General features: G+C 40.2%; 1 protein-coding gene across 1 annotated transcript in view; it reads left to right on the forward strand.

Annotated features, from left to right (window-relative positions):
- The first annotated feature begins 438 nt into the window (after positions 1–438).
- The window catches only part of TTC6 (tetratricopeptide repeat domain 6), a 211827-nt gene continuing 188197 nt past the window's right edge, over positions 439–24068 (forward strand). Inside the window, exons 1-2 of the mRNA XM_069558767.1 lie at positions 439–546; positions 12588–13547. Of these exons, the coding sequence (XP_069414868.1) occupies positions 12603–13547 (945 nt within the window). The 5' untranslated portion in view covers positions 439–546; positions 12588–12602. The remainder of the gene's footprint in view (positions 547–12587; positions 13548–24068) is intronic.

Genomic DNA, 24068 nt, shown 5'->3' on the forward strand with positions numbered 1-24068 from the left:
CTTTACCACTGAGCCACCAGGGAAGCCCCTATGTAGTGTCGACATACAGCTTAAAAACCCTTGAAAAAAAGAAAAGAAAGCTTCAAGTTTTGTAGTCCAGTATTATTCATTAAACTGTAGAAATAACCAGAGTGCCAAGAAAGCAGGTGGGTTAAATTGAGCAAAATTGGCGATCTAGGAGACTCTAGTCCAGGAAGCTCTTTGGGACCTCCGGGGAGATGCGGTCTCAAGAGTTTGTGCTCACACTCCAAAGCGGTCCTAAAGCTGGTTCCCCGAGGCAGAATCTGCGAGTGGGCGCCCGCACGGCAGATGAATCCCATCCTTCGGGTCCAGGACCATGGGGCGGGGGCGGGGGCGGGGGCGGAGACGGGTACCAGAGGGAGTAGCGCGTGGCTTGTTGCTAGGCGACGACGCGCGTTCTGACAGCCAGCGGTGCGGGTCCACCTGCCGCTGAGCCCCTGAAAGGCCGGTTGGAGACTGGACCGCGGGGCCGGCCGGCCAGCTTCTCCGTCACATGAGCAGGAGCAGAGGCCTCCCGGGAGGCGGGTGAGAGGAGGACGCGGACCGGGGCGCGGGGAACTTGGGTCTGGGAGGTTGTGAGAAGAAATGGCTGCGTTATTTCGGCGGAGCAGTTGTCACCTCTGTTCCGCCCCTCTAATCTCCAGGAAAATCAGGGCGGAAAAGAGTTGAGGTTGGAGAAGGGATTGGGGCTGGGAGCACGAGTCAAGGAGGACCTGGGAGGAGTGAAAATCTAGTGGGAGGGAATAATAGGTAGATGATGATGACCAACTGTGAGGGAAATAGGAAGAGCTAGGAAGGCAAAAAGCGGGGGTGGGGGGTGGGGTGGGGGGAAGAATCGGAGGGGTTAGGGGGAGGCTGAAAGGTCACAATAGAGGAATTTAATGTCCAATTCCTTGACCTTTTCTGCTAGCCCTTGCCACAGGGGCTGGTAGTTAGGGACAAACCTTACACACCTCCTTTGGTGACCTTCCCCACTTAGGTCAGTGTGTCTAATTTCAGAATAGGGAGCTCTTACTGAGTTTGACCCTAAAATTCTTCGATAGGCAATGGGACACTCTAGGATTACTTTGAGAATTATTCGGTACCGAAGGCCACAGATCCACAATCAGTCTACTGTGGACTACCACTGCAAGGGTCCGAAGAAATTTAATAATTCGTTTTATTTTAAGCATTCAAATGTAAATTTAACATGTTTTTTTTTTCCTATTTACAGAGGTATAATTTGTATTCACTAAAATGTACGGAATGTATGGTTTTTATAATGTTCAGGTGTACAGTTTGATGAGTTTTGATAGATGCGAACACTTTTCAAGCAATTACTGCAATCAAGATAACAGAACCTTTTTCATATCTCTGCTGCTTTTGCTATCTAGCCCTGCACTCACCCTCTCCTACCGCCTTCAACCACTGATCTGCTGTGTAATATCGTAGAAGCAGCTGCATTTTCTACTAGTTTATATAAATGGAAGCATCCATTGTGTCTGAGTTCCTTTACTCAGCATAATGATTTGCCATGGCCTTGTCGTGATTGAGCTTCCTAGGTGGCGCTGGTGGTAAAGAACCCACCTGCCAATGCAGGAGACCTCAAGAGTCGAGGGTGTGATCCCTGGGTGGGAAAGATCCCCTGGAGGCTGGAAGGGCAACCCACTCCAGTATTCTTGCCTGGAGAATTCCATGGACAGAGGAGTCTGGCAGGCTACAGCCCACAGGGTTGCACAGAGGCGGACATAACTGAAGGGACTTAGCATGCAGGTATTGTCTTCATTACTGTAGTAAATAGTAAGTTTTGAAACTGAGTAGTGTAAGTCTACCTTTTTCTTTTAAAAAATCAATTTAGCTATTTTAAAACATTTGAATTTGTGAACACAATTTAGAATAAGCTTGTAATTTCTAGAAAAACAAGTCTGCTGTAACTTTGATTGGGAAGGCATGAAATCTATAGATCTATTTGGGGAGAATTACCATTTTAACAATATTGTCTTGCAGTTATGAACATGGTCCCTAAATTTATGTTAATTAATTTCTCTTAGCAGTGTTTTGTAATTTTCAGTGTAGAGATTTTGGACATATTTTGTTAGATTAACTCCTAAGTACTTTATGTGTTTTTTCCCAATTGTTCGATGTTAGGATATAAAAATGCTATTGAGTTTGTATATTAACCTCGTATTGTACAACCTAGGCAATTCATTCCTTAGTACTAGTAATTGTTTTGTGGATTCCTTGAGATTTTTAACATTGAAATCACGTCATCTGCAAATAGGGACAGTTTTACTTTTTCCTTTACAGTTTTTTTAAAAAAATATTTATTGACTGATTTTGGCTGTGTTGTCTTACTTGTGGCATGCAGAATCTTTCCTGCCTCATTTGTGATCTTTTGCATGGATTCTGTAGTTGTGGCACGCTCCAGAGGTGTGGGCTCAGTAGTTGCACACCAGCTTAGTCGCTCCACTGGCACTGAGGGATCTTAGTTCCCCAACCAGTGATCAAACCTGCATCCCCTGCATTGCCAGGCAGACTCTTAGCCACTGGACCACCTGGGAGGTCCCTCCTTTTCAGTTTTTATTCCTTTTCCCTGCCATGTTGCAATGGCAAGTACCTCCAATACAATGTTGAATAGATATAGTAAGAGTTGAGGCATTTTTGCTTAGCTTTCAGTTTTAGGGGGAAAGCAAAAATAAAATATTAGCTGCAAGTTTTTAAAAACTTTATCTTAATCAGATTGAGAATGTTCACTATGCTTCATAGCTTTCCTAGAGTTATTTATTTATTTTTATCACAAAAAGTGTTGAATTTTGTCATGTGATTTTCTATTATCTATTTAAATGATCATTTTTTTTCTCCTTTGTTAATGTTGTAAATTATATTGCTTTTTAATGTTAAATCAGTTTTTCAACTCTGGGGTAAACTATGTGATTAGGATATAGTATTCTTTTCAAAAATATATTTTTGGATTTATCTGCTTTTTTATTTAAAATTTTTGCATCTGTGTTTATGAGGGATATTAGTATGTAATTTTCCTTTTTAAAAAGAATGTCTTTGTCAGGTTTGGTAGTAGGATTATGTAAATCTCAAAAAATTGAGTTCCTTCCTCTCTTTTCTGAAAATATTTGTGTAAGACTGATGTTATTTCTTTCATGAGTGCAGTTTGAGAGAACCATCTGGGCCTGGAAATTTCTTTGTGGTAAGATTTTGATAAAAAATATATTAATTCAGATTTTCTTAACTATTCAGATTTTCTGTTTCTTTAATTTTGGTAGGTTGTAGTTTTCAGAGATTAACCCACTTCATCTTAATTATTGTTTTTATTGGCATAAAGTTATCATATTCTCTTATCATCCTTTATTATCTTTAAGATCTGTTGTGAACATCCTTTCTTCATTCCTTTTATAGGTGATTTTGTTCTCTTTTGTTTTTGGACAGTCTCGGTAGGGGATTATAAAAATTTTATTGATTTTTTTTTTAAGAACCAGCTCTTGGTTTTCTTAATTTTCTCAATTATTTTTCTGGCTTCTATTATTTGATTGATATATGTCTTTGTACTTATATTCTTCTGTTTACTTTGTGTATACTTCACTCCTCTTTTTCTAGATTCTTAAAGTAGAAACTTAGGTTATTGATTGTAGACCTATTTTTCCTTTTGATTTAAGCATTTAAACTGTACTTTCCCTTCTAATCAGTGCTTTAGCTGTGTCCCACACATTGATATACTGTATTTTCACTATTACTTAGTCTAAAATGTTTCCTAAGATTCAATAATTTTTTTGTATTGTTTTATTATTTATTAACTTTTTATTACACCTTTTTGCATTACTTAAAAAAAATGTGTCTTGCGGGAATTCTCTGGTGGTCCAGTGGTTAGGACTCCACCTTTTCACTGGGGTGGCCTGGGTTCAGTCCCTGGTCAGGGAACTAAGATCCTGCAAGTCATACAGTGTGGCCAAAAAAAAAAAGTGTTTCTCTAGGAGTTGCAATACTTTGGCCACCTGATGCTAGGAAAGATTGAGGGCAAGAGGAGAAGGGGGCAACAGAGGATGAGATGGTTGGATGGCATCACTGACTCAATGGACATGAGTTAGAGCAAACTCCGGGAGATAGTGAAGAATAGGAAAGCCTAGCATGCAGCAGTTCATGGGGTCGCAAAGAGTCAGACATGCTTAGTGACTCAACAACAGCAAGGAATTACAATATATACCCTTAATATTTCATGGTCTAGAGTTAATATTGAACTAGTTCACATAAAGTGCAGAAATATTAACAGCCATAGTTCCCTGATTAGCTGCTCAGTGGTGTCCGATTCTTGGTGACCCCATGGACTGAAGCCCACCAGGCTCCTCTGTTCATGGAATTCTCCAGGCAAGAATGCTGGGTGGGTAGCCATTCCCTTCTCCAAGGGATCTTCCCAACACAGGGATTGAACCTGGATCTCTTGCATTGCAGGCAGATTCTTTATGGTCTGAGCCATGAGGGAAGCCCCACAGTTCCCTTACCCACCCCCATTCCAGTCTCTTTAGTGTTGTCATATGCATTACATCTGTGTATACAGATACTCCACAAGACAATGTTGTAATATGTATACAAAGATGGCTTGTTAAATATACACAGATATTTGCCATTTCTGATCTTCTTTATTCATTCCTGAAGAATTTGATTTTCCACCGATAAAATTTTCCTTCAGTCTAAAGCTTTCTTTAGCATTTGTTACAGTTTTAGACTGCTGGTGAGTTATTCTCTTAGTTTTCCTGTATCTTAGTTGAGTCTTCATTTTGTTTTCATTTTTTTAAAGACTATACTTGCTAGATATCTAATTCTGGGTTGGCACTTTTTTTGTCTTTTAGCATGTTACGAACCTTGTTTCACTTTCCTGCAGTCTCAGGGGTGTTTGGTGGGAAGTTCACGATCATTTGAATTACTTCCCTTTAATTAGTGTGTTGTTTTTCTGTTTCCTTCAGGATTTTATGTTTGTGTTTGGTTTCCAGCATGTAATTTTCTTTATCTAGCTTGGCATATTGAAAGCTTCTTTGTTACAAACTTTTTGAATCTATAAATTTATGTATTTCTCCAAATTTGGGATGTTTGCAGAGGTCATTTCTTCAAGTATTTCTCCACCCCATTCTCCTCCCTCCTTTTGGGCTAACAATAATCCATGTGTTAGAGCTTTTGATATTTTCTCACAAGGCTCTGAGGACTTCTTTTTCTCAAAACTTTTTTCTCTCTCTTTTAAATATTGGATAATTTCTGTTAATTTATCTTCTAGTTTACTGACTCTTTCTCTAACATCCCCACTCCACTAGTCAAATTTTTATTGACAAATGTTTTTTCAGATATAAAATTTCTATTTATTTCTCTTCTAAGATTTTGTCTTTTTATTCCTCTTTAACGTATTTTCCTTTACTTCATTGAGTATAGCTATAATAGTTGCTATAAAGTCCTTGTTTAATAATTTCAACCTCTGCGTCATCTCTGGACTGGCATTAGTTAATTATCTTTGCCCTTGACATTGGGTCAAATTTTCCTGGATCTTTTTATGTGAAGTATTTTCTTGTTATATCCTGGACACTGTGAATGTTTGTGTAAACTCTGGGTTCTGTTGTAGCTCTCTGAAGGTTTATTTTTTCATTTTTTCAGTTCATTTTTCATTTTCATTTACTTTTTTCACTTCATTTAATTTTTATTTAGAAAACATTTTAGATTAAATAATAGTGAAAATACAATATATCAAAATGTGTGGGATACAGCTAAAGCACTGATTAGAGGGAAAAGTACAGCTTAAATGTTTAAACCAAAAAAAGGAAATTCACCAGGTTAGGCTCACTGTAAGCTCTATCTCATTCTCTGTGATTGGAGGTTCAGTTCAGCTAAATCTCAGTTCAGCTCTTTAAGCCTTTGCTTCTATTTCCTATATGATTTTAAATCAGCACAATATGTTCTAGTAACTGTTATTGAGCTTTGAGTTTGTCCCACATGTGCATGGTTCAGAGGTCAGTCTAGACTTGTATGGGGTTTAGACACAGAATTGGGGGATTAACTTCTCTGACTCTCTTTCCCCTGGAATTTCTCTCTCACTCCACAGTGGTGGTTGTTGTCTGGACTCTTCTCTCTAATTCTTCTGGCCAGAAGTCTAGCAAGAAAAGATAAAACATGGAGAGGAAAAACAGGCAGAAAGAGCTTTTAGCTGTTCTATTACCTATTATGTATTTATGTATACATATATTTTGTATGTATGTATGAGTTGTCACAAGGGGGTATGGACATACTCTAGGTACTGGTTATAAAGAGTTAACTAAGTTAAGCTTTTATAGTTACTGAAATTTCTGTGAGCCTGAGAATACTGGAGTGGGTAGCCTTTCCCTTCTCCAGGGGATCTTTCCCACTCAGGAATCAAACCTGGTCTCCTGCATTGCAGGCAGATTCTTTATCAGCTAAGCTACCAGAGAAGCCTCTGAATAGTTTAGAAAAACATCTTTTTGGAGCTTGAAGACAGCGTTTCTCTATTTTCTCTATCATTTTTAACCAGCATGATATGTGTCAGTTATTATTACTGATATTACTAGGATTAAAGGCAGGAAAGCATGTATTATAGAAAGTGTGGGATAATAGAAAAAATTGCTATTATCCCATTTCTTAGCAAAATCATTAAAATGTTTGAATATTTCCTTTTGGACTTTTTAATACATTATTATCAGTGGGCAGACAGATCTCATTTCTACCAGTGATATTTCAAAAGCCAATGTGATTTTCAGAATACTTTTATGTTCCTTGCAATAGTGAAGATTTTACTAGATGAGATAGGCTGTCTTTGGACATTTCTTTTGGAACTTTGGTGCTGTGTATTGTGAGTTGATGTTGGTGTGAAATTTAGGAACTGAATTGAGATATTTGGCTATGAACTCAACTTAAATCTTATCCTTAATGGGTCATTGTTCCCACTGAGGTGCTGATATATAGGTGACTGTTTGTAGGAGGTGGTCAAGGACAAGTAATTCCAATAACCAGCTGGAGCTTTGGCTCAGTTCCCCAGGTAATACTCTGCTGGACTAAGACTCCTTGCCCTGTGTGAAGTGTTCATGTGGCTTGGAACCAAGTCATCTGGTAGTCTGCTTTATTTATTTCTGCTTTAGAGTCTAGAGCAGAGTTCTGTATCTTCTGTTCTAACAGGAGGAACAACCAAACCTGCAAGAACCAGAGAGCAACCTGTCTCAGAGTCTAGAGAATTCATGCAGGCAGCCCTCCCTGGGCCTTCAGCTCTTTTGGTCTGGGAGCTTACTTTTTATGTCTGACCGACTTTGTGGGAAAGGAGAGGAGACTGGCCCTTGGACTCTCTTGACTACTTCACTGCTCAGGCATTGAACATCCTGGTAGAGGAGTAAGGAAAAGGCAGTTTTCAACACTTGGGAAGGAAGAGGAGGGTGAAATTACTGCTCATTCTGTCCCATTCAAAGTGTACGGTAAAACAGTCAACCTGGATTGTGAGCAGCAGGTATAACACTGTATGTTAATTTTAATACTTCCTTCTTTTGGGACAGCGACATTATTTTTCCTTGAGTATCTCCAAATCAGAACTAGGCTCTCTCTCTCTCTCTCTCTCTTTTTTTAAATAAATTGCTAGCAAAAAAAGAGAACCTGTTGTTTTCCTATGAGATTGGATGTTTAAAAATCATTTTACATATTTTGTAGTGTTAAGGGGTGGATGGAGACTATGAAAGCACTGGCTTTGATGGCCTGGCCTATTTGCATTGGGATACCACCTTCCTTGAAAACACAATAGAAGTTCCATTTCCCACGGATTCATTTTTACATATAAAGAACAACTTTCCTATGCGGAACTCTAGGGAAGGTACTGAGAAATGTTAAACAATGACCACTTGTTAAACTTCAATAGCAAACCTAGGGCTTGAGAGAAGTTGGAAAGGAATACAAAGCAGGAACTAAGAAATAAAAGGGAAGTGCAGTTGAGAGAGTCAAATCAGATTCCCATCAGGTACTAATGTCTTTCTGGTCTGTGCTCTGTTCCAGTCACTACCTTTCAGTCTTTTGTAGGAAGAAATGCAGATGGTGTCAGGATGAGCATATTACCACCTGTGCAAACAATAAACAGCCACAATACTATGAGGGAGGTTATACAGAATTTTTTAAATAAGGAAACTTCCTTAAGGGCTTTAGAAGTCATTTCTAATGTTCATATTCTATGGCTTGGAAAAGAGGCAACAGATTATTATTTTCATTTTTTAATAAGAAATCTTGTTACTGATAGGATTCAATTGTCCAAGGTGTAGTCAGTGGTGGAACTGGGTGGAGAAAGAAAGCCTACTGATTCTGAAATGAGAGCTCTGTCATATAGCAGGGTCTTGGATTTGAGAACCAGCAGTGACAATTTTAGTGATTAGAAGCAATATGGCTATTTCTAGAGGCTAAATAGGATGTTTTCTTCATATAACCCATTCAGTTCAGTTCAGTTCAGTTGCTCAGTTGTGTCAGACGGTTTGTGACCCCATGGACTGCAGCATGCCAGGGAACCCTGTCCATTACCAACTCCCGGAGCTTGCTCAAACTCATGTCCATCAGGTTGGTGATGCCATCCAACCCATCCAACCATCTCATCCTCTGTCGTCCCCTTCTCCCGCTTCAGTCTTTCCTAGCATCAGCAGGGTCTTTTCAAATAAGTCAGTTCTTTGCATCAGGTGGCCAAAGTATTGGAGCTTCAGCTTCAGCATCAGTCCTTCCAATGAATATTCAGGATTGATTTCCTTTAGGATTGACTGGCTGGATCTCCTTGCAGTCCAAGGGACTCTTAAGAGTGTTCTTCAACACCACAGTTCAAAAGCATCAATTCCTTGGTGCTCAGCTTTCTTTATAGTCCAGCTCTCACATCCACACATGACTGTTGGAAAAACCATAGCTTTGACTAGACAGACCTTTGTTGGTAAAGTAACGTCTCTGCTTTCTAATATGCTGTCTAGGTTGGTCATAGCTTTTCTTCCAAGGAGTCAAGTGTCTTTTAATTTCATGGCTACAGTCACCATCTGCAGTGATTTTTGAGCCCCCCAAAATTAAGTCTCTAACCATTTCCATTGTTTCCCCATCTATTTCCCATGAAGTGATGGGACCAGATGCCATGATCTTAGTTTTCTGAATGTTGAGTTTTAACCCAACTTTTTCACTGTCCTCTTTCACTTTCATCAAGAGACTCTTTAGTTCTTCTTTGCTTCCTGACATAAGGGTGGTGTCATCTGCGTATCTGAGGTTATTGATATTCATTCTCCTGCCAATCTTGATTCCAGCTTGTGCTTCATCCAGCCCGGCATTTCACGTGTGTACTCTGCATACCAGTTAAATAAGCAGGGTGACAATATACAGCCTTGGCATACTCTCATATAGCCTAGACTGCATGATAAATGAAGAAATCTAATTGTAAAAATAACCCTTTTATGAGCTGATATAAAAGAAACAACCAAGAAATGTGGATACTTGGTAAGCAAAGAAATGCAAAGTAACATAAAAAAGTTTCTTTCCATATTTGTCTTAAGTCCATTGTGAAAAATGAAAAAGTGAAAGTGTTAGTCATGTCAGACTCTTTGGGACCACGTGGACTATACCCAGCCAGACTCCTTGTCCATGGAATTCTCCAGGCAAGACTACTGGAATGGGTAACCATTTCCTTCTCCAGGGTTTGTTTCTTCCTAGTCTGAGGATTGAACCCTGGTCTCCTATATTGCAGGCATATTCCTCACAGTCTAAGCCATCAGGGAAGCCCATTATATTTTGGCATAAAATGAGATAAACCCCCTGACCTCCCCCTCCAATAGTCAACCAACTGTCTCAGCACAATCTATTGAATGATTCTTCTTTTATTATCAATTTAATGCTGCTATTATAATATTACCCATATTATTCTTAATTATTTTGCTCACTCAGTCTACATATTGATTCTATCCGCAGTGTTTCCATTTTAATTCTTACATCCATATGAGTTTTTAATTATCTTGTTGGACAACACTCCCTCTTTCTCTTTCCAAAATTGTGGCCAATCTATCCATTTATTACTTCAAATAAATCCAGAATTAGTTTTCAAATTTCAAAATATCATGTTTCAATTTTGTTTATGATGGGATTAAACTAGTACAGTATTTTGGGAAGATCTGATAAAATGAAAATATTTGGTCTTCTTACCAAGGAATACCAAAATCACTGCACATGGTGATTGCAGCCATGAAATTAAAAGACGCTTACTCCTTGGAAGGAAAGTTATGACCAACCTAGATAGCATATTCAAAAGCAGAGACATTACTTTGCCAACAAAGGTCCGTCTAGTCAAGACTATGGTTTTTCCAGTGGTCATGTATGGATGTGAGAGTTGGACTGTGAAGAAAGCTGAGTGCTGAAGAATGGATGCTTTTGAACTGTGGTGTTGGAGAAGACTCTTGAGAGTCCCTTGGACTGCAAGGAGATCCAACCAGTCATTCTAAAGGAGATCGGTCCTGGGTGTTCTTTGGAAGGAATGATGCTAAAGCTGAAACTCCAGTACTTTGGCCGCCTCATGCGAAGAGTTGACTCATTGGAAAAGACTCTGATGCTGGGAGGGATTGGGGGCAGGAGAAGAAGGGGACGACAGAGGATGAGACGGCTGGATGGCATCAGCGACTTGATGGACATGAGTTTGAGTGAACTCTGGGAGTTGGTGATGGACAGGGGGGCCTGCCGTGCTGCAATTCATGGGACCGCAAGGAGTTGGACACGACTGAACGACTGAACTGAACTGAACTGAACTGAACCAAGGAATATTAACTGCCTACTTAGTGGAGTCTTTCCTTTATGTCCTTCAGTTAAAATTAAAACATTTCATTCATGCAGTTTCAGCACATTCCTTATGTTTATTCCTAGACATTTACTCCTTCAAATAAATTATACATGGAATTTTGCCATCATGCTTTTGGTATAAAGAAAGATTTTTTTTTGTATAAATTTTAAAAATTTAAATACTTTTCAGACCTCAATTATAATTCTAAATAGTTCTTTAGTGCTTAGATTTTCTATGTAAATAATCACATTTGCAAGTAATGATGGTATTCCTGAGGTATTTTTGCTTTATTATTTTATTTTCAAAGAACCTTGGCCTTGGGTTTTCTAAGAAATCAATTAGTTTCTTTATTATTTTCTGCTTTTATTTCATTGTTTTACTCTTATTTCTTGACACTCTCCTCTCCTTGGCTTCTGTGGAAACTTCTCATTTTCCCAGCTCTGTGATTGCTCCCACTCTTCCCACCTCCCAACTGTGAGAGTACCAAAGAATGTCATCAGCCCATCTGTATTTGTATTTCTTGTTATCCTGGTTTTCGGTAATGATCTCAGAGCTCTCAAGATCTGAAAATTCACCTGTAATCATAGATGGCTGGCTCTGCTGAATAGCATGCTTTTTTTAAAAAATTGTGATAATATACCTGACATAAAATTTACCATCTTACACCATTTCTAAGTGTAAAGTTCAGTGAATAGCAACAGCTTTATTACACACTTGGTTATGACCCAGACTTTATCAAAGCAATTCAAAGTTGCTATTTTATTTATTCCCAGTCATTGGCCAGATCCTACCAGTTTTACCTTATAGAGTCTTTTCACTCTGCTCTGTTACCAAAACTAGGCCTTAGGCCTTACCTACTCTTACTTGCCCTCTCTCCCTTTCATCTTTCTGCCACCCCAAGCCCTAGATCCTATCAAGCCACTGTTCTGTTAAATGTTTTTGAATAGTTTCCAGTAGACCACAGAAAAAGTACAAACACCTGGCATTCAAGGCCTCCTGATCTCACTGCAGCCTAGCCTGTGGCTGATCACCTCTTTCCCTTCCTACACCTGCTCTGTTTCCTGTCAGATTTAGAGGCAGGTGGGCTGGGTGAGGCCCGGAACCAGCTGGAGAAGGGAAAGGAAAATTGTTGTCCTGCCACAAGAGTAAGGGTTGGCCCTTGCATTGCCAGAGCCTTCATTTTATTTCCCCCCAGAGAAACTGCAAATCTGCATTTTTATATGAAAATCTCTCAATTTAAAATTGTTGGCTATGAATTAATATTTCTGAAAAGCTCAGAGAAATTGAAAAGCATGCTTGCAAGTAGGATCCAGGCTACTGCTGACCTCTGATCTCTCTTCTTGGCAGGATTACTTTAGGTTTACTTTGCCTATGTGGAGTGTGGTCCCTCTTGCCTGGAAATGGGACACTACAGTACAGTCGAGACAAATACTAAAATACACTCAATAGAAGTTTCAGGAAATCTTCACTGTAAAACTGTACTAATTTAAAGGTTTTCATTGTTACTGTGAAAAGGCCAGTAGTTTAAAATGATGTATTAAAAATGATAGAAGATCATTTTAGTCATATCATTATGATTTAGTAGTAGTAAATCCTTTAAATAGTAGATTTAAAGTGATATGAATGAATGCTGCCCACTGGTGCCTCAGTTAAGCACAGTGAGCATTCTACCATGAGAAGCTTTCTTGAACTGGAATTTTATTTATCAATAGAAGTTTTCATGTATGTGTGTATGTATATATATATATAATACAAATTTATTATTTCACAGGACAAATCAGTCAAGATGTCCACGATTTCAAAGCACTTTGGACTGAAATACAAAGAAGAATCGTACATCTTTAAAGAGCTGGAGAAGGTTCGCAAGGAGACCAAAAAGGAATTTCTCCGAATCAAGGAGAAGTTGGCCGCCAAGCCAGCGGTGGATGAAATCCCCGTCTTTGGCCTCCGGCTCCCCAGCCCGGCCCGGTATGCGGCGAAGGGAAACGCTTCCCGCGTCGGATCCCCCAAACCAGCAGGCTCCCCTCGGGTTAAAGGTCGTGTGGGCCAAACTGCGACCCTCCCGCAGCCGGCGCCCCGAGGCGCCCCGCGGCCCCCGGGCCCGAGGGAGGTGGCCGCTCCCGGGAAGGGCCGGCCCTTCCGCCCCCAGGACTTCTACTTGCGGAGCTCCGCGTTCCTCCGGCGCCGGCCCCAGAAGCCGCCAGTCATCGCGCCCAGGGCCGGCACGTCCAGACCCGTGGTCCTGATGCCGCCGCGCGTGCCCACGGGCAAGGCCAGGGCTCACCGGGGCTCCAGGACCCCCCCGCCGGCGGACTCCAAGCCCGTGCTCGACCCGGCCCGGGGGCGCGTGGCCAGCCTGGAGCCGGCTCAGCTCGCCGAGGTCGGCCAGGCCAGAGAGAGGCTGCCCGACTCCCTTTCCAGCGACGAGGGAGACGCGGAGGCGGCCGGCCGGCGGAAGAGAGTGAGGATTAACACCCGCTTCCTGCTCGAGGACTCGGATGGCGAGTCGCGGGAAGCCCCCGGGTCCTCTTCCAAAACCGACCGCGAGAGCACCCCGCCGAGCGACTCCCGGGAGGCCAACCCGCAGGCCCCGCAGCCAGTGCGTGCGATCCCCAAGTCCATCGAGGAGATCATCGCCTCGCTGCAGTCCGAGGCCCAGTTGGCCTCCGACCAGACCATCAAAGAGCTCATCCACAGCGTCCTTGGGCAGAACTACGACATTAAAATGGAAGTAGGTGATCCAGAACGGGGGTCATATTTCTTCTGGATAAATTTCATTTCAGAATTCAGTCATAAAATCGTGCATATCGTGTGTTCTAAGCTAGACAAGCTCGAAAAGCTAGACAAAGTGCTCGGGTATTAATCAGGGTCTCTGAATTTTCCATCGAGGGGGTATATCCTTTTAGAAAAGTGAAAATAATGGAGAGGATATTTCAGAAACTGGTACAAAGGTACAAAGAACACTAGTTCTTTGACCCGAGTAATCATCACTGGTAACCTTTCCTTTCAAAGTCTTTGTGGTTATTTAGTATTGATTTGGTTGATGTTTTATCTGAAAGGCGCGGTCTTTGGTACAGTTTATTAACAGTGAATCTGTACCTTAAGAAGATCAATATATTACTAATAAGTTGTATTTATAAGAGTTTTGGTCCATTTTCAGTGAAAATCATTCTCGTAAAATATGTTTAAAAAATTTACTTTCTAGGTCTTCTCAGTTATATGGACTATAAGTGATTCTTTGTCCCAAGGACAAGCCCATCAGGTGGATACCTGTAAGAGGTTTTACATGAGGCTTCCTAGCTTTAGTGAGTTTAAAAGGATTGCCTCCCAGTTCAGCAACTAAGGCAGAACAGAGCTGGGCATCCACCCCAGCCAGTCATACCCCAGAGAAGAGACTGGAATCATGCCAGGACTGCCTGTTTGTTGATTGTGATGTGAACCCAGCAGGGAGCAAAGCTAGATAGGGTCCTAGTTCATTATACAGACTTAGTTCTAAACAGGGACATTCAAAGTAGAAAAAATAATAGGGGAGTCTGAGTCCCATACACACAGAGAGAGAGGGAGAGAGGGAAGGAGGAAAGGAAAGAGGTTTTTTTTTTTTTTTGAGAATGGTAATTAGAATGACACTTAGGAGGGAAGAAGATTCTATTACTCTTCTTGGCTGCAGTGCCAAACCTCTTGTTAGTACACAGAATACTGCTGCCACATTATGTCTTCAAAATAGTGTCAGCCCAGAATATACTCTTGGCTGTGATTTAAGGAATGTGATCCTAAAGCCCATTAGGGAAACAAAAACGTGTAAGGACAAGAGTCCCCTGTGTCGTCTTTGACCTGATGTTTGTAGGCAGAATGGGACAAATGTTTTCAAGTAAGATCCACACTTCCCTATGGTTACTGAACAAGACCAGCCTGACTGTTCAGGCTGTTTCAAAATGAGTACTTCTAATTAAGTTTCCTGTGGATCTAACAGAAAAAGGAATCAGGGATACACACTTTGGAGAGCCCAAACGGAGAGAACAAAGGCCTCATTGCCCGCCCCTGTGAGAAGGAACTCTGTAACATAATCAAGGCGTGTGACATGAAGAGGGGCCTATATTGGAAGCCGGCTCAAAGGTCCTATACAGTTGGGGAAAGTTACACTTTTAGAGCAAGGGCCCATAAAGAAAATGCGTTTTGAAGGGTTCAAATAGAATAGAATATAAGAAGGGAGAGTATCAATGATGATCGGCCCCAGGACAGTGAATTCTGTTCTTTCTAATATTCCATTTCTCTTGTGTATCCTTTTCTGGTGCTTCAGTTACCAGAATTGCCTTATGTAGGAGAGTGGTTTGGAGGATTAGGGTCAGAAGCCAGCGTCAGTAGCTAGCCCCATATTGTAAGACTTTGTTGTTCGGTTGCTAAGTCGTGTCCAACTCTTGTGACCCTGTGGATTGCATACGCCAGGCTTCCCTGTCTTCACCATCACCCAGAGCTTGCTCAAACTCATATCCATTGATTTGGTGATGCCATCCACTCATCTAATTCTCTGTGTCCCCTTCTCCTCCTGCCCTCACTCTTTCCCACCATCAGAGTCTTTTCCAGTGAGCTGGCTCTTCGCATCAGGTGGCCAAAATATTGGAGCTTCAGGTTCAGCATCAGTTCTTCCAATGAATATTCAGGGTTGATTTCCTTTAGGATGGACTGGTTTGATCTCCTTGCAGTTCAAGGGACTCTCAAGACTTGGCCAGTTGCAAATGCGTTAGTCCCATCCCTGCCTTCTATTGTATTGATTTTTTGTATAGCTAGTTTTTGTTCTTGCTTTTAAACTTTTGCCTCTGTGCCCCATCTCCCCTTCCCCCCAACAATTCCAGAAGATGGAGCTTTGCATTATTATGGTCTCAGAAGTTTTATTAGGGTGAGAAGAGAACAGTGGGGTATTTATTGAAATGGTTGTGACTGGGTAGGTGAGGGATAGCAATGAAAATGCAAGTAAAAGTGGTGTCTAAATTATGATTCTAAAAATCCTTAAGATTATAATAAGGCCACTTGTTCTAAATGTTTGGAGTTTATATAAACAACGTTCTCTCCATATGATATCTCCAAGGGATATGGTTCTTCACTTTAGACGTCTTAATTTGGAGCCAATCCCTTGAGGGAAAGTCAGAGGATAAGACAGTCTTGGCAAGATGTGCTATCTCTGTTTAGAGCTCGGGCAGGGCCCTTCCAGACCTAGCATTCAGAGTTCCACAAACAATTACATAGGCCAGAAGGTACTCAGAATACCTGAAGATTAAACTCAGCTGTCAAATGTAGGTCAAACATCTAAACCAAGGTTTCTCAACCATGGCACTTAACTTTTTGGTTTGAATAATTCTTCATTGTGGGTGGCTGTCCTGTAATTGTAGGATGTTTAGACTTATCCTTGGCCTCTACACAGTAGATGCCAGTAGTATGATCCTCTCATCATCCTCCCTGCCACCAAGTCATAACAATTGAAATATCTCTGCTGCTGCTGCTACTAAGTCGCTTCAGTCGTGTCTGACTCTGTGCGACCCCATAGATGGCAGCCCACCAGGCTCCACCGTCCCTGGGATTCTCTAGGCAAGAACACTGGAGTGGGTTGCCATTTCCTTTTCCAATGCATGAAAGTGAAAAGTGAAAGTGAAGTTGCTCAGTTGTGTCCAACTCAGCGACCCCATGGACTGCAGCCTACCAGGCTCCTCTGTCCATGGGATTTTCCAGGCAAGAGTACTGGAGTGGGGTGCCATTGCCTTCTCCAACATGTTGCCAAATGAGACCAGGGGGAGAAGGGCATAATTACCCCTCCCGCCCCCCTCATCCTCCCAACCAGCTGAAAACTGGTGGCTTAAATAGTAAGCATACACCATGGGAGGAGGGATAGAAATGTTATAAGGTCCTATGTTTGTTTTACTGAGGAGTTCAATATTATCACTCACAAAATACATTCTAATTATATGAGACTGAATCAAGTTTCAAGACTTCCTTCCAGATGTTAATTGAGGATGAAGGAATCCTTGCTTCTGTCATGTGGGTTGTTTTTGGCCATATAGCTCAAAAGAAGAAATGGCTTAAAATGACACAGGTAAGAGAGAATTCATGTCCCTGGGTCTTTATAAACAAATAACTCACAAGCAAATGTTTTGTCATAAAACTTATGCCTGCTTTAACTTTAGGGAAGATGAAATAGACATACTTCTCCCTCTTCCTCCTGCCAAGTAAGCAAGTAAGTAAGTTCAATCGCTTAGTTGAGTCCGACTCTTTGCGACCTCATGAATTGCAGCACACCAGGCCTCCCTGTCCATCACCAACTCCCAGAGTTCACTCAGACTCGCGTCCTTTGAGTTGGTGATGCCATCCAACCATCTCATCCTCTGTTGTCCCATTCTCCTGCCCTCAATCTTTCCCAGCATCAAGGTCTTTTCAGATGAGTCCATTCTTCGCATCAGGTAGCCGAAGTATTGGAGTTTCAGCTTCAGCATCAGTCCTTCCAATGAATATTCAGGACTGATTTCCTTTAGGATGGACTGGTTGGATCTCCTTGCAGTCCAAAGGACTGTCAAGAGTCTTCTCCAACACCACAGTTCGAAAGCATCAATACTTCGGCGCTCAGCTTTCTTCACAGTCCAACTCTCACATCCATACATGACCACTGGAAAAACCATAGACCTGACTAGATGGAACTTTGTTGGCAAAGTAATGTCTCTGCTTTTGAATATGCTATCTAGGTTGGTCATAACTTTTCTTCCAAGGAGTAAGTGTCTTTTAATTTCATGGTTGCAGTCACCATCTGCAGTGATTTTGGAGCCCCCCAAAAATAAAGTCTGACACTGTTTCTACTGTTTCCCCATCTGTTTCCTGCTAAGTTAAACTAGGTTATAAATCAAACAGGAGAAGACTCCAAAAGGTAGAAAGAAGCAGACTGGCTGGGGACTTTGGGATCCAAGGGATCACGTAGTGATAAGTTCTTAGGTTTTCTTTTTGTCTCAGATCTACTGCACCAGAGCTAAGGAGACTGGCAACCTAAGAATGTGCTAGTGGGTACAGACAGAAAAAGCCCCAACAAAAGCCTGCTCTCTCTAGCTAAGGATCAAGAAAGGAGCAGCCTAGCAAGACAAAATTCTTAGACAATTCTAGTCAAGCACCACAGAGAAACCTATGACCCTGTCCTCTCCTCTGCCAGCCAGGACTGAGGAGGGAGCTAAACTTCCACTCTTGAATGACTGTAACAGGTTACCCCAATTTCTTCCCTAATGACATAGTGTCAGTGGAGAGTCAAGACTTTCAACCCTATCTAACAGTAAAGAGGCTACCCTGCGTTCCTCCCTGTAGTGTCACTGGACACCATACGGGCTTTTCCCAGTTTCCAGGACTTTGATGCAGAGAAGGCAATGGCACCCCACTCCAGTACTCTTGCCTGGAAAATCCCATGGACAGAGGAGCCTGGTGGGCTGCACTCCATGGGGTTGCTAAGAGTCGACACGACTGAGTGACTTCACTTTCACTTTTCACTTTCATGCCTTGGAGAAGGAAATGGCAACCCACTCCAGTGTTCTTGCCTGGAAAATCCCAGGGACGGGGGAGCCTGGTGGGCTGCCGTCTATGGAGTCGCACAGAGTTGGACACGACTGAAGCGACTTAGCAGCAGCAGCAAGACTTTGATGACAGGAAGGTTGGATCTTCTGTTGCAGTCCCACAAGTGCCTAAGGCTCTATTATTCCCACAGTTTACTGTCTGTTACTCAGATTGATAAAATCATATTGTTTCATCTTTATGATCACTGATCCTTTCCACTGTCTCCCATACATTCCGTATTTGAGACATTTGTACAGTTTTATTTCAATTACTGCAGTTTTCAGTTTTAACATTTTTCTTTGGCTCCTCTTTATATGTTCTGTTTCTTTACTAAGACTCTATTTCTCTGCTAAGACTCTCTTTTTCTCATTGTTCCAAGTATGCTCATTTTATTGCTTATTGGAGTTTTGTTTTGTGTTTAGACTTGAAAGAAAAAAAAAGACAATACCAACATTGAGATGACCAAGATGTTAGAATTCTCTGATAAAGATTTTAAAGTGGTCCTATACATCACTCTAATTGAAAAACAACAATACCAGTAGGTGGAAATAAGTTATGATATATAATGTAATATCTGGAGCAATGATCAAAAAATCTATACAGAGATTCACTAAAAAACCACTATATATAAATCAACATAGAACTAAGAAATTTTAAGTAACCCATAGGAAAGCAGGTAAAAGTAAACAGAAGCAAAAAACAGAGAACAAAAAGAAAAGAAAAGATAAAGTAGCAACTTCAAACTCAAATGTATCAATAACTACACTAAATGTAAATGGTCTAAATGTAGTGATTGAAAGCAGAGATTGGCAAGTGGATTCCATATAAAACCCAGTATTTTTTTTTTTTTTTACAAGAAATGTACTTCTGGTATGATGATATAGGCAGGTTTAAAGTAAAGCATGAAAAAAATATCAGGCACAAATTATTCAAAAGAAAGAAGAGTGGCTATATTAATTTCAGATAAAGTAGACTTCAGTACAAAGAAAATTATGAGAGATACAGTTGGCATTTTAACATGATAAAAGGCTTAATCCATTATGTCAGAGGAATCCTAAATGTGTGTTAAACAACAGAGCTGAAAAAATATGTGAAGTAAAAACCAAAAGGAGAAATTGATGAAACTACAATCATAGTTGAAGATGTCAGCACCCTTCTTTCAACAATTGATAGAAAACCCTTGACAGAAATTCCCCAAGAATGCAGATGAACTCAACACTACCATCAAACATTAGAAACTAATCTACATTTATAAAACACTGCACTCAGTGGTAGCAGAACACTCATGCTTGTCACTGCCCATGGGACATATACTAAGACCATCTCTGGTCCATAAAAGTGAACTTTAATGAATTTAAAAGCATTGACATCATATAGAGTGTGTTCTCTGATTATAATGGAATCAAACTAGAAATTAATAACAGATTGATAATAAAATCTCTAAACACTTGGAAACTTAAAACAATATCTAAGTAATCCATGGATCAGTGGGGAAATCTCAGAGAAATTAAAAAAACTGAACTGAATTAAAAGTATAAAATTTAGGGGACATAGGTAAAGCAGTAGTGCCTTTATCCTAGAATGAAAAATTACTTACATTCAAATAGGAAACTGAGATGAATGTTCTTAGAAGCTTTTATTACTTAATAACCCCAAACTAGAAATAAGCCAGATGTCCTTTAAGGACATATTACTCAGCAATAAAAAGAAATAAAGTACTTGTATCTTCAACAACTTGGATGAATCTCCAGAAAATTATGCCAAGGCAAATCCAGTCTCTAAATGTTATATACTGTATAATTACATTTTATACAACATTCTTAAAATGACTATAGGAATGGAGATGAGATTTGTGGCTGTCAGGGATTGAGGACAGGCTTGAAGGAGGGGAGGGTGAGAGGGAAGTATGTGTAGCTTTAGAAAGGCAACTTCAGAAATCTTTCTGGTGATGGAGATGTTCTGTATCTTGACTCTATCAGTGTCAGTATTCTGCCTGTGATTTTGTAATAGTTTTTCATGATGTTCTCATTGGGGAAACCTGATAAAGGGTAGAGGGCATATCTCTGTATTATTTATTATAAGTGAATATGTGTGTGTGTGTGTGTATGGTGTGTGTGTGTGTTAATCGCTCAGTCATGTCTGACTCTTTGCGACCCCATGCACTATAGCCTGCCAGGCTCCTCTGTCCATGAAATTCTCTAGGCAAGAGTACTGGAGTGGGTTGCCATTTCCTATCTCAGGGGGCATCTCCCTGACCCAGGGATTGAACCCATGTCTCCTGCATTGTAGGCAGATTCTTTACCATCTGAGCCACCAGGGAAGCCCCCAAAGTGAATATGAACCATAATTATTTCAAAACAGAAACTTTAATTAAAATTTTATCTGATTGTTTATAAAAGTTTATGCTTCTTTTTACAAGTTGTAAGGAGGAATATAAGGAAACAATAATTTCTCTTTTAAGCCTCGCTTAACTCACCAGCAGTAACCAATACTTGTTTACCCTTCTGTTGTTTAATCACTCAGTTGTGTTTGACCCTTTGTGACCCCCATGGACTGCAGCACACCAGGCGTCCCTGTCCTTCACCATCTTCAGGAGCTTGCTCAAACTCATGTCCATTGAGTCAGTGATGCCAGCCAATCAGCTCATCCTCTGTTGTCCCCTTCTCCTCCTGCCTTCAATCTTTCCCAGCATCAGGGTCTTTTCTAATGAGTTGGCTCTTCAAATCAGGTGGCCAAAGTGTTAGAGCTTCTGTTTCAGCATCAGTCCTAATAAATATTCAGGATTGATTTCCTTTATGATGGACCGGTTGGATCTCCTTGCAGTCCAGGGGACTCTCAAGAGTCTTCTCCATCACCATAGTTCAAAAACATCAATTCTTCGGCTCTCAGCCTTATGTATGGTCTCACATCCATACATGACAACTGGAAAAACCATAGCTTTGACTAGACAGATCTTTGTTGGCAAAGTCACGTCCCTGCTTTTTGATAACGCTGTTTAGGTTTGTCATAGCTTTTCTTCTAAGGAGCAATTGTCTTTTAATTTCATGGCTACAGTCACTATCTGCAGTGATTTTGGAGCCCCCAAAAATAAAGTCTGTCATTATTTCCATTGTTTCCCCATCTTTTTGCTATGTAGTGATGGGACCGAATGCCATTATCTTCGTTTTTTGAATGTAGAGTCAGCTTTTTCACTCTCCTCTTTCACCTTCATCAAGAGGCTCTTAATTCTTCTTCGCTTTCTGCCATAAGGGTGGTGTTGTCTGCATATCTGAGGTTAATGATATTTCTCCCACCAATCTTGATTCCAGCTTGTGCTTCATCCAGCCTGGCATTTCACATGATGTACTCTGCATAAAAATTAAATAAGCAGGTAACAATATACAGCCTTGCCGTACTCCTTCCCCAATTTTGAATCAGTCCATTGTTCCATGTCCGGTTCTAACTGTTGCTTCTTGACCTGCCTACAGATTTCGCAGGAGGCAGATAAGGTGGTCTGATAGTCTCATCTCTTTATGAATTTTCCACAGTGTGTTGTGATCCCCACAGTCAAAGGCTTTAGTGTTGTCAATGAAACAGAAGTAGGTTTATCCTTCTACATTTATCTTAATTCTTTAGTATAAATATTTATGCTAAATAAATTCTTTGATATGAATGTATACACATACATACATATGTAGGTTTTTTTTTAAGTAAAAATAAGAACCTATGGTACACATTATTCTGCAGCTTACTTTTTTGACACATATCAATGGACATGTATACTTTTTAATTTATTTTTTTTAAATCGCTGCATATTATTCCATAGTATTTAAACATTTCTTGGCTCTTGGCTCTTCAAATTTTATCTTTCCCTATCCTAGGAACAAAGTTTTGCTCTACTGGAGTTATAAATCAAAGAACCTACCAGGATCTGGACAAAGAAAAGCATCTATTATTTGACTGTCATAGGTACAATTGGGAAGGACTAGTTTGGGCAAATCTTTTCTCTTCAGAGTGACAGACGTGTTTATTATACTTTTTATATTCTCTTTGTGCATTACTTTATTCTCACAGATGTAACAGCTTAAACTAGTACAAATGATGTAATGATTAAGAAGTTTCTTGATTTACAGTTTTTTTTTTTCTGTGAAGTTTTAAAATCTCTCAGATATCATTTGGATGCCTTCAATAAATGCAAAATGTTCATGTGTTTAATTTCAGTTTATTTTAAAAGATGGAAAATAGTATTTTTATTTGTTCTTGAGAAAAAATTCTTATTCCTTTAGCTGGTTTGATTGTAATAATGATTTTGAAGCAAGCTAGAAGTTGTTCCTTTAAAATAAACTTCTTTGTTGGATACAAATGTGTTTTATTTTCCATGAGCATTTTTTTTAAGACTGAAATACAGAGTTACTTGAAAGATGAGATGTTAATTTATTATAGAATTCAGATGTACTTTTCTTCTGATTCTTAGCACAGATGCTGCCCAGTGGAGATTTTTTTCTTTTGCCTGTCTGTGTAATAGTCTCATAATTTAGACTATAAAGAACAAATACATTTGAATGTATTGAGAGTAATTAAGTTTCACATATGCCACAGTTTTGAGTACATATGTGATAAAATGAAGAATTTTTAAATGTTAGTGAAATAATTGCTTTTTTTCTGGCTATTTCAGTTACAATTATTTGGATATTTAGGACAAAGACTTTCCCCCTCTGTGGATTGTTATTTCAATACATAACAGTTTTAACTTTGATTTCCTAAAGCAGACCTTTCTAATGCTTTTACATTTTAATGGCTAGTCTAAGCCCTTAGAATCTCCTTAAGTGGGTGGTGAGGCACAGCTGATAAATAGCATATTTAAAATCCATCACTAATCACTATCTTAACATTGTGAAATTCAAATATATCTTAAGGGTAATTTTTGTGATATCAGTTCATGATTTTTATGTGCTGTGTAAAACGAGAGGAAAGAGTTCATGTAGTTTAAAGAAGCTTAAAAAAATTAAAGTTGCTATCAAGGCTTAGAATAATATGGCTACCTCGAGAGAAACCCAACCAACTGAATGTCCCACCTAGGTTCTCTGGTGGCTCAGACAGTAAAGCGTCTGTCTACAATGCGGGAGACCTGGGTTCGATCCCTGGGTCGGGAAGATCTGCTGGAGAAGGAAATGGCAATCCACTCCAGTACTATTGCCTGGAAAATCCCATGGACAGAGGAGCCTGATAGGTTACAGTTCATGGGGTCGCAAATAGTCGGACACTACCGAGCGACTTCTCTTTCACTTTCACTTTCACACAGTAAGTGGTTTATTTTTTATTACTGAAAACTACAGTATTGGGTTGTGAGTTAAGTCAGTCATTCTGTAGCTGTAAACAGCCTGAAGCTAGGCAGTTGTATTATTTAGAGTGCCTGTTTTAACACATAATAGGTAAACATATGGCTTTTAAGGATGGGTAAACAGTTTTGATAATAAAATCAAAATCTTGAGAACCAGTGAACCACAGTCATGCATCTTTCATCCTAAATGGAAGTAATTTAGTAGACGAGGCAGCACACAGTCCAGTTGTGCTGACTATGTATGTCACTTTGGGGAGCATATTATTTTACAAGTACCTGGTTTCTTTAGTCCACTGTAAAGTACACTGCATTTTAGTCTTACTGTAATAGAGAGGGATGGCTTGACAGAATCAGTCATAC

Source organism: Ovis canadensis, chromosome 18 (assembly GCF_042477335.2).
Source record: "Ovis canadensis isolate MfBH-ARS-UI-01 breed Bighorn chromosome 18, ARS-UI_OviCan_v2, whole genome shotgun sequence".
NCBI classification, from domain to species: domain Eukaryota; kingdom Metazoa; phylum Chordata; class Mammalia; order Artiodactyla; family Bovidae; genus Ovis; species Ovis canadensis.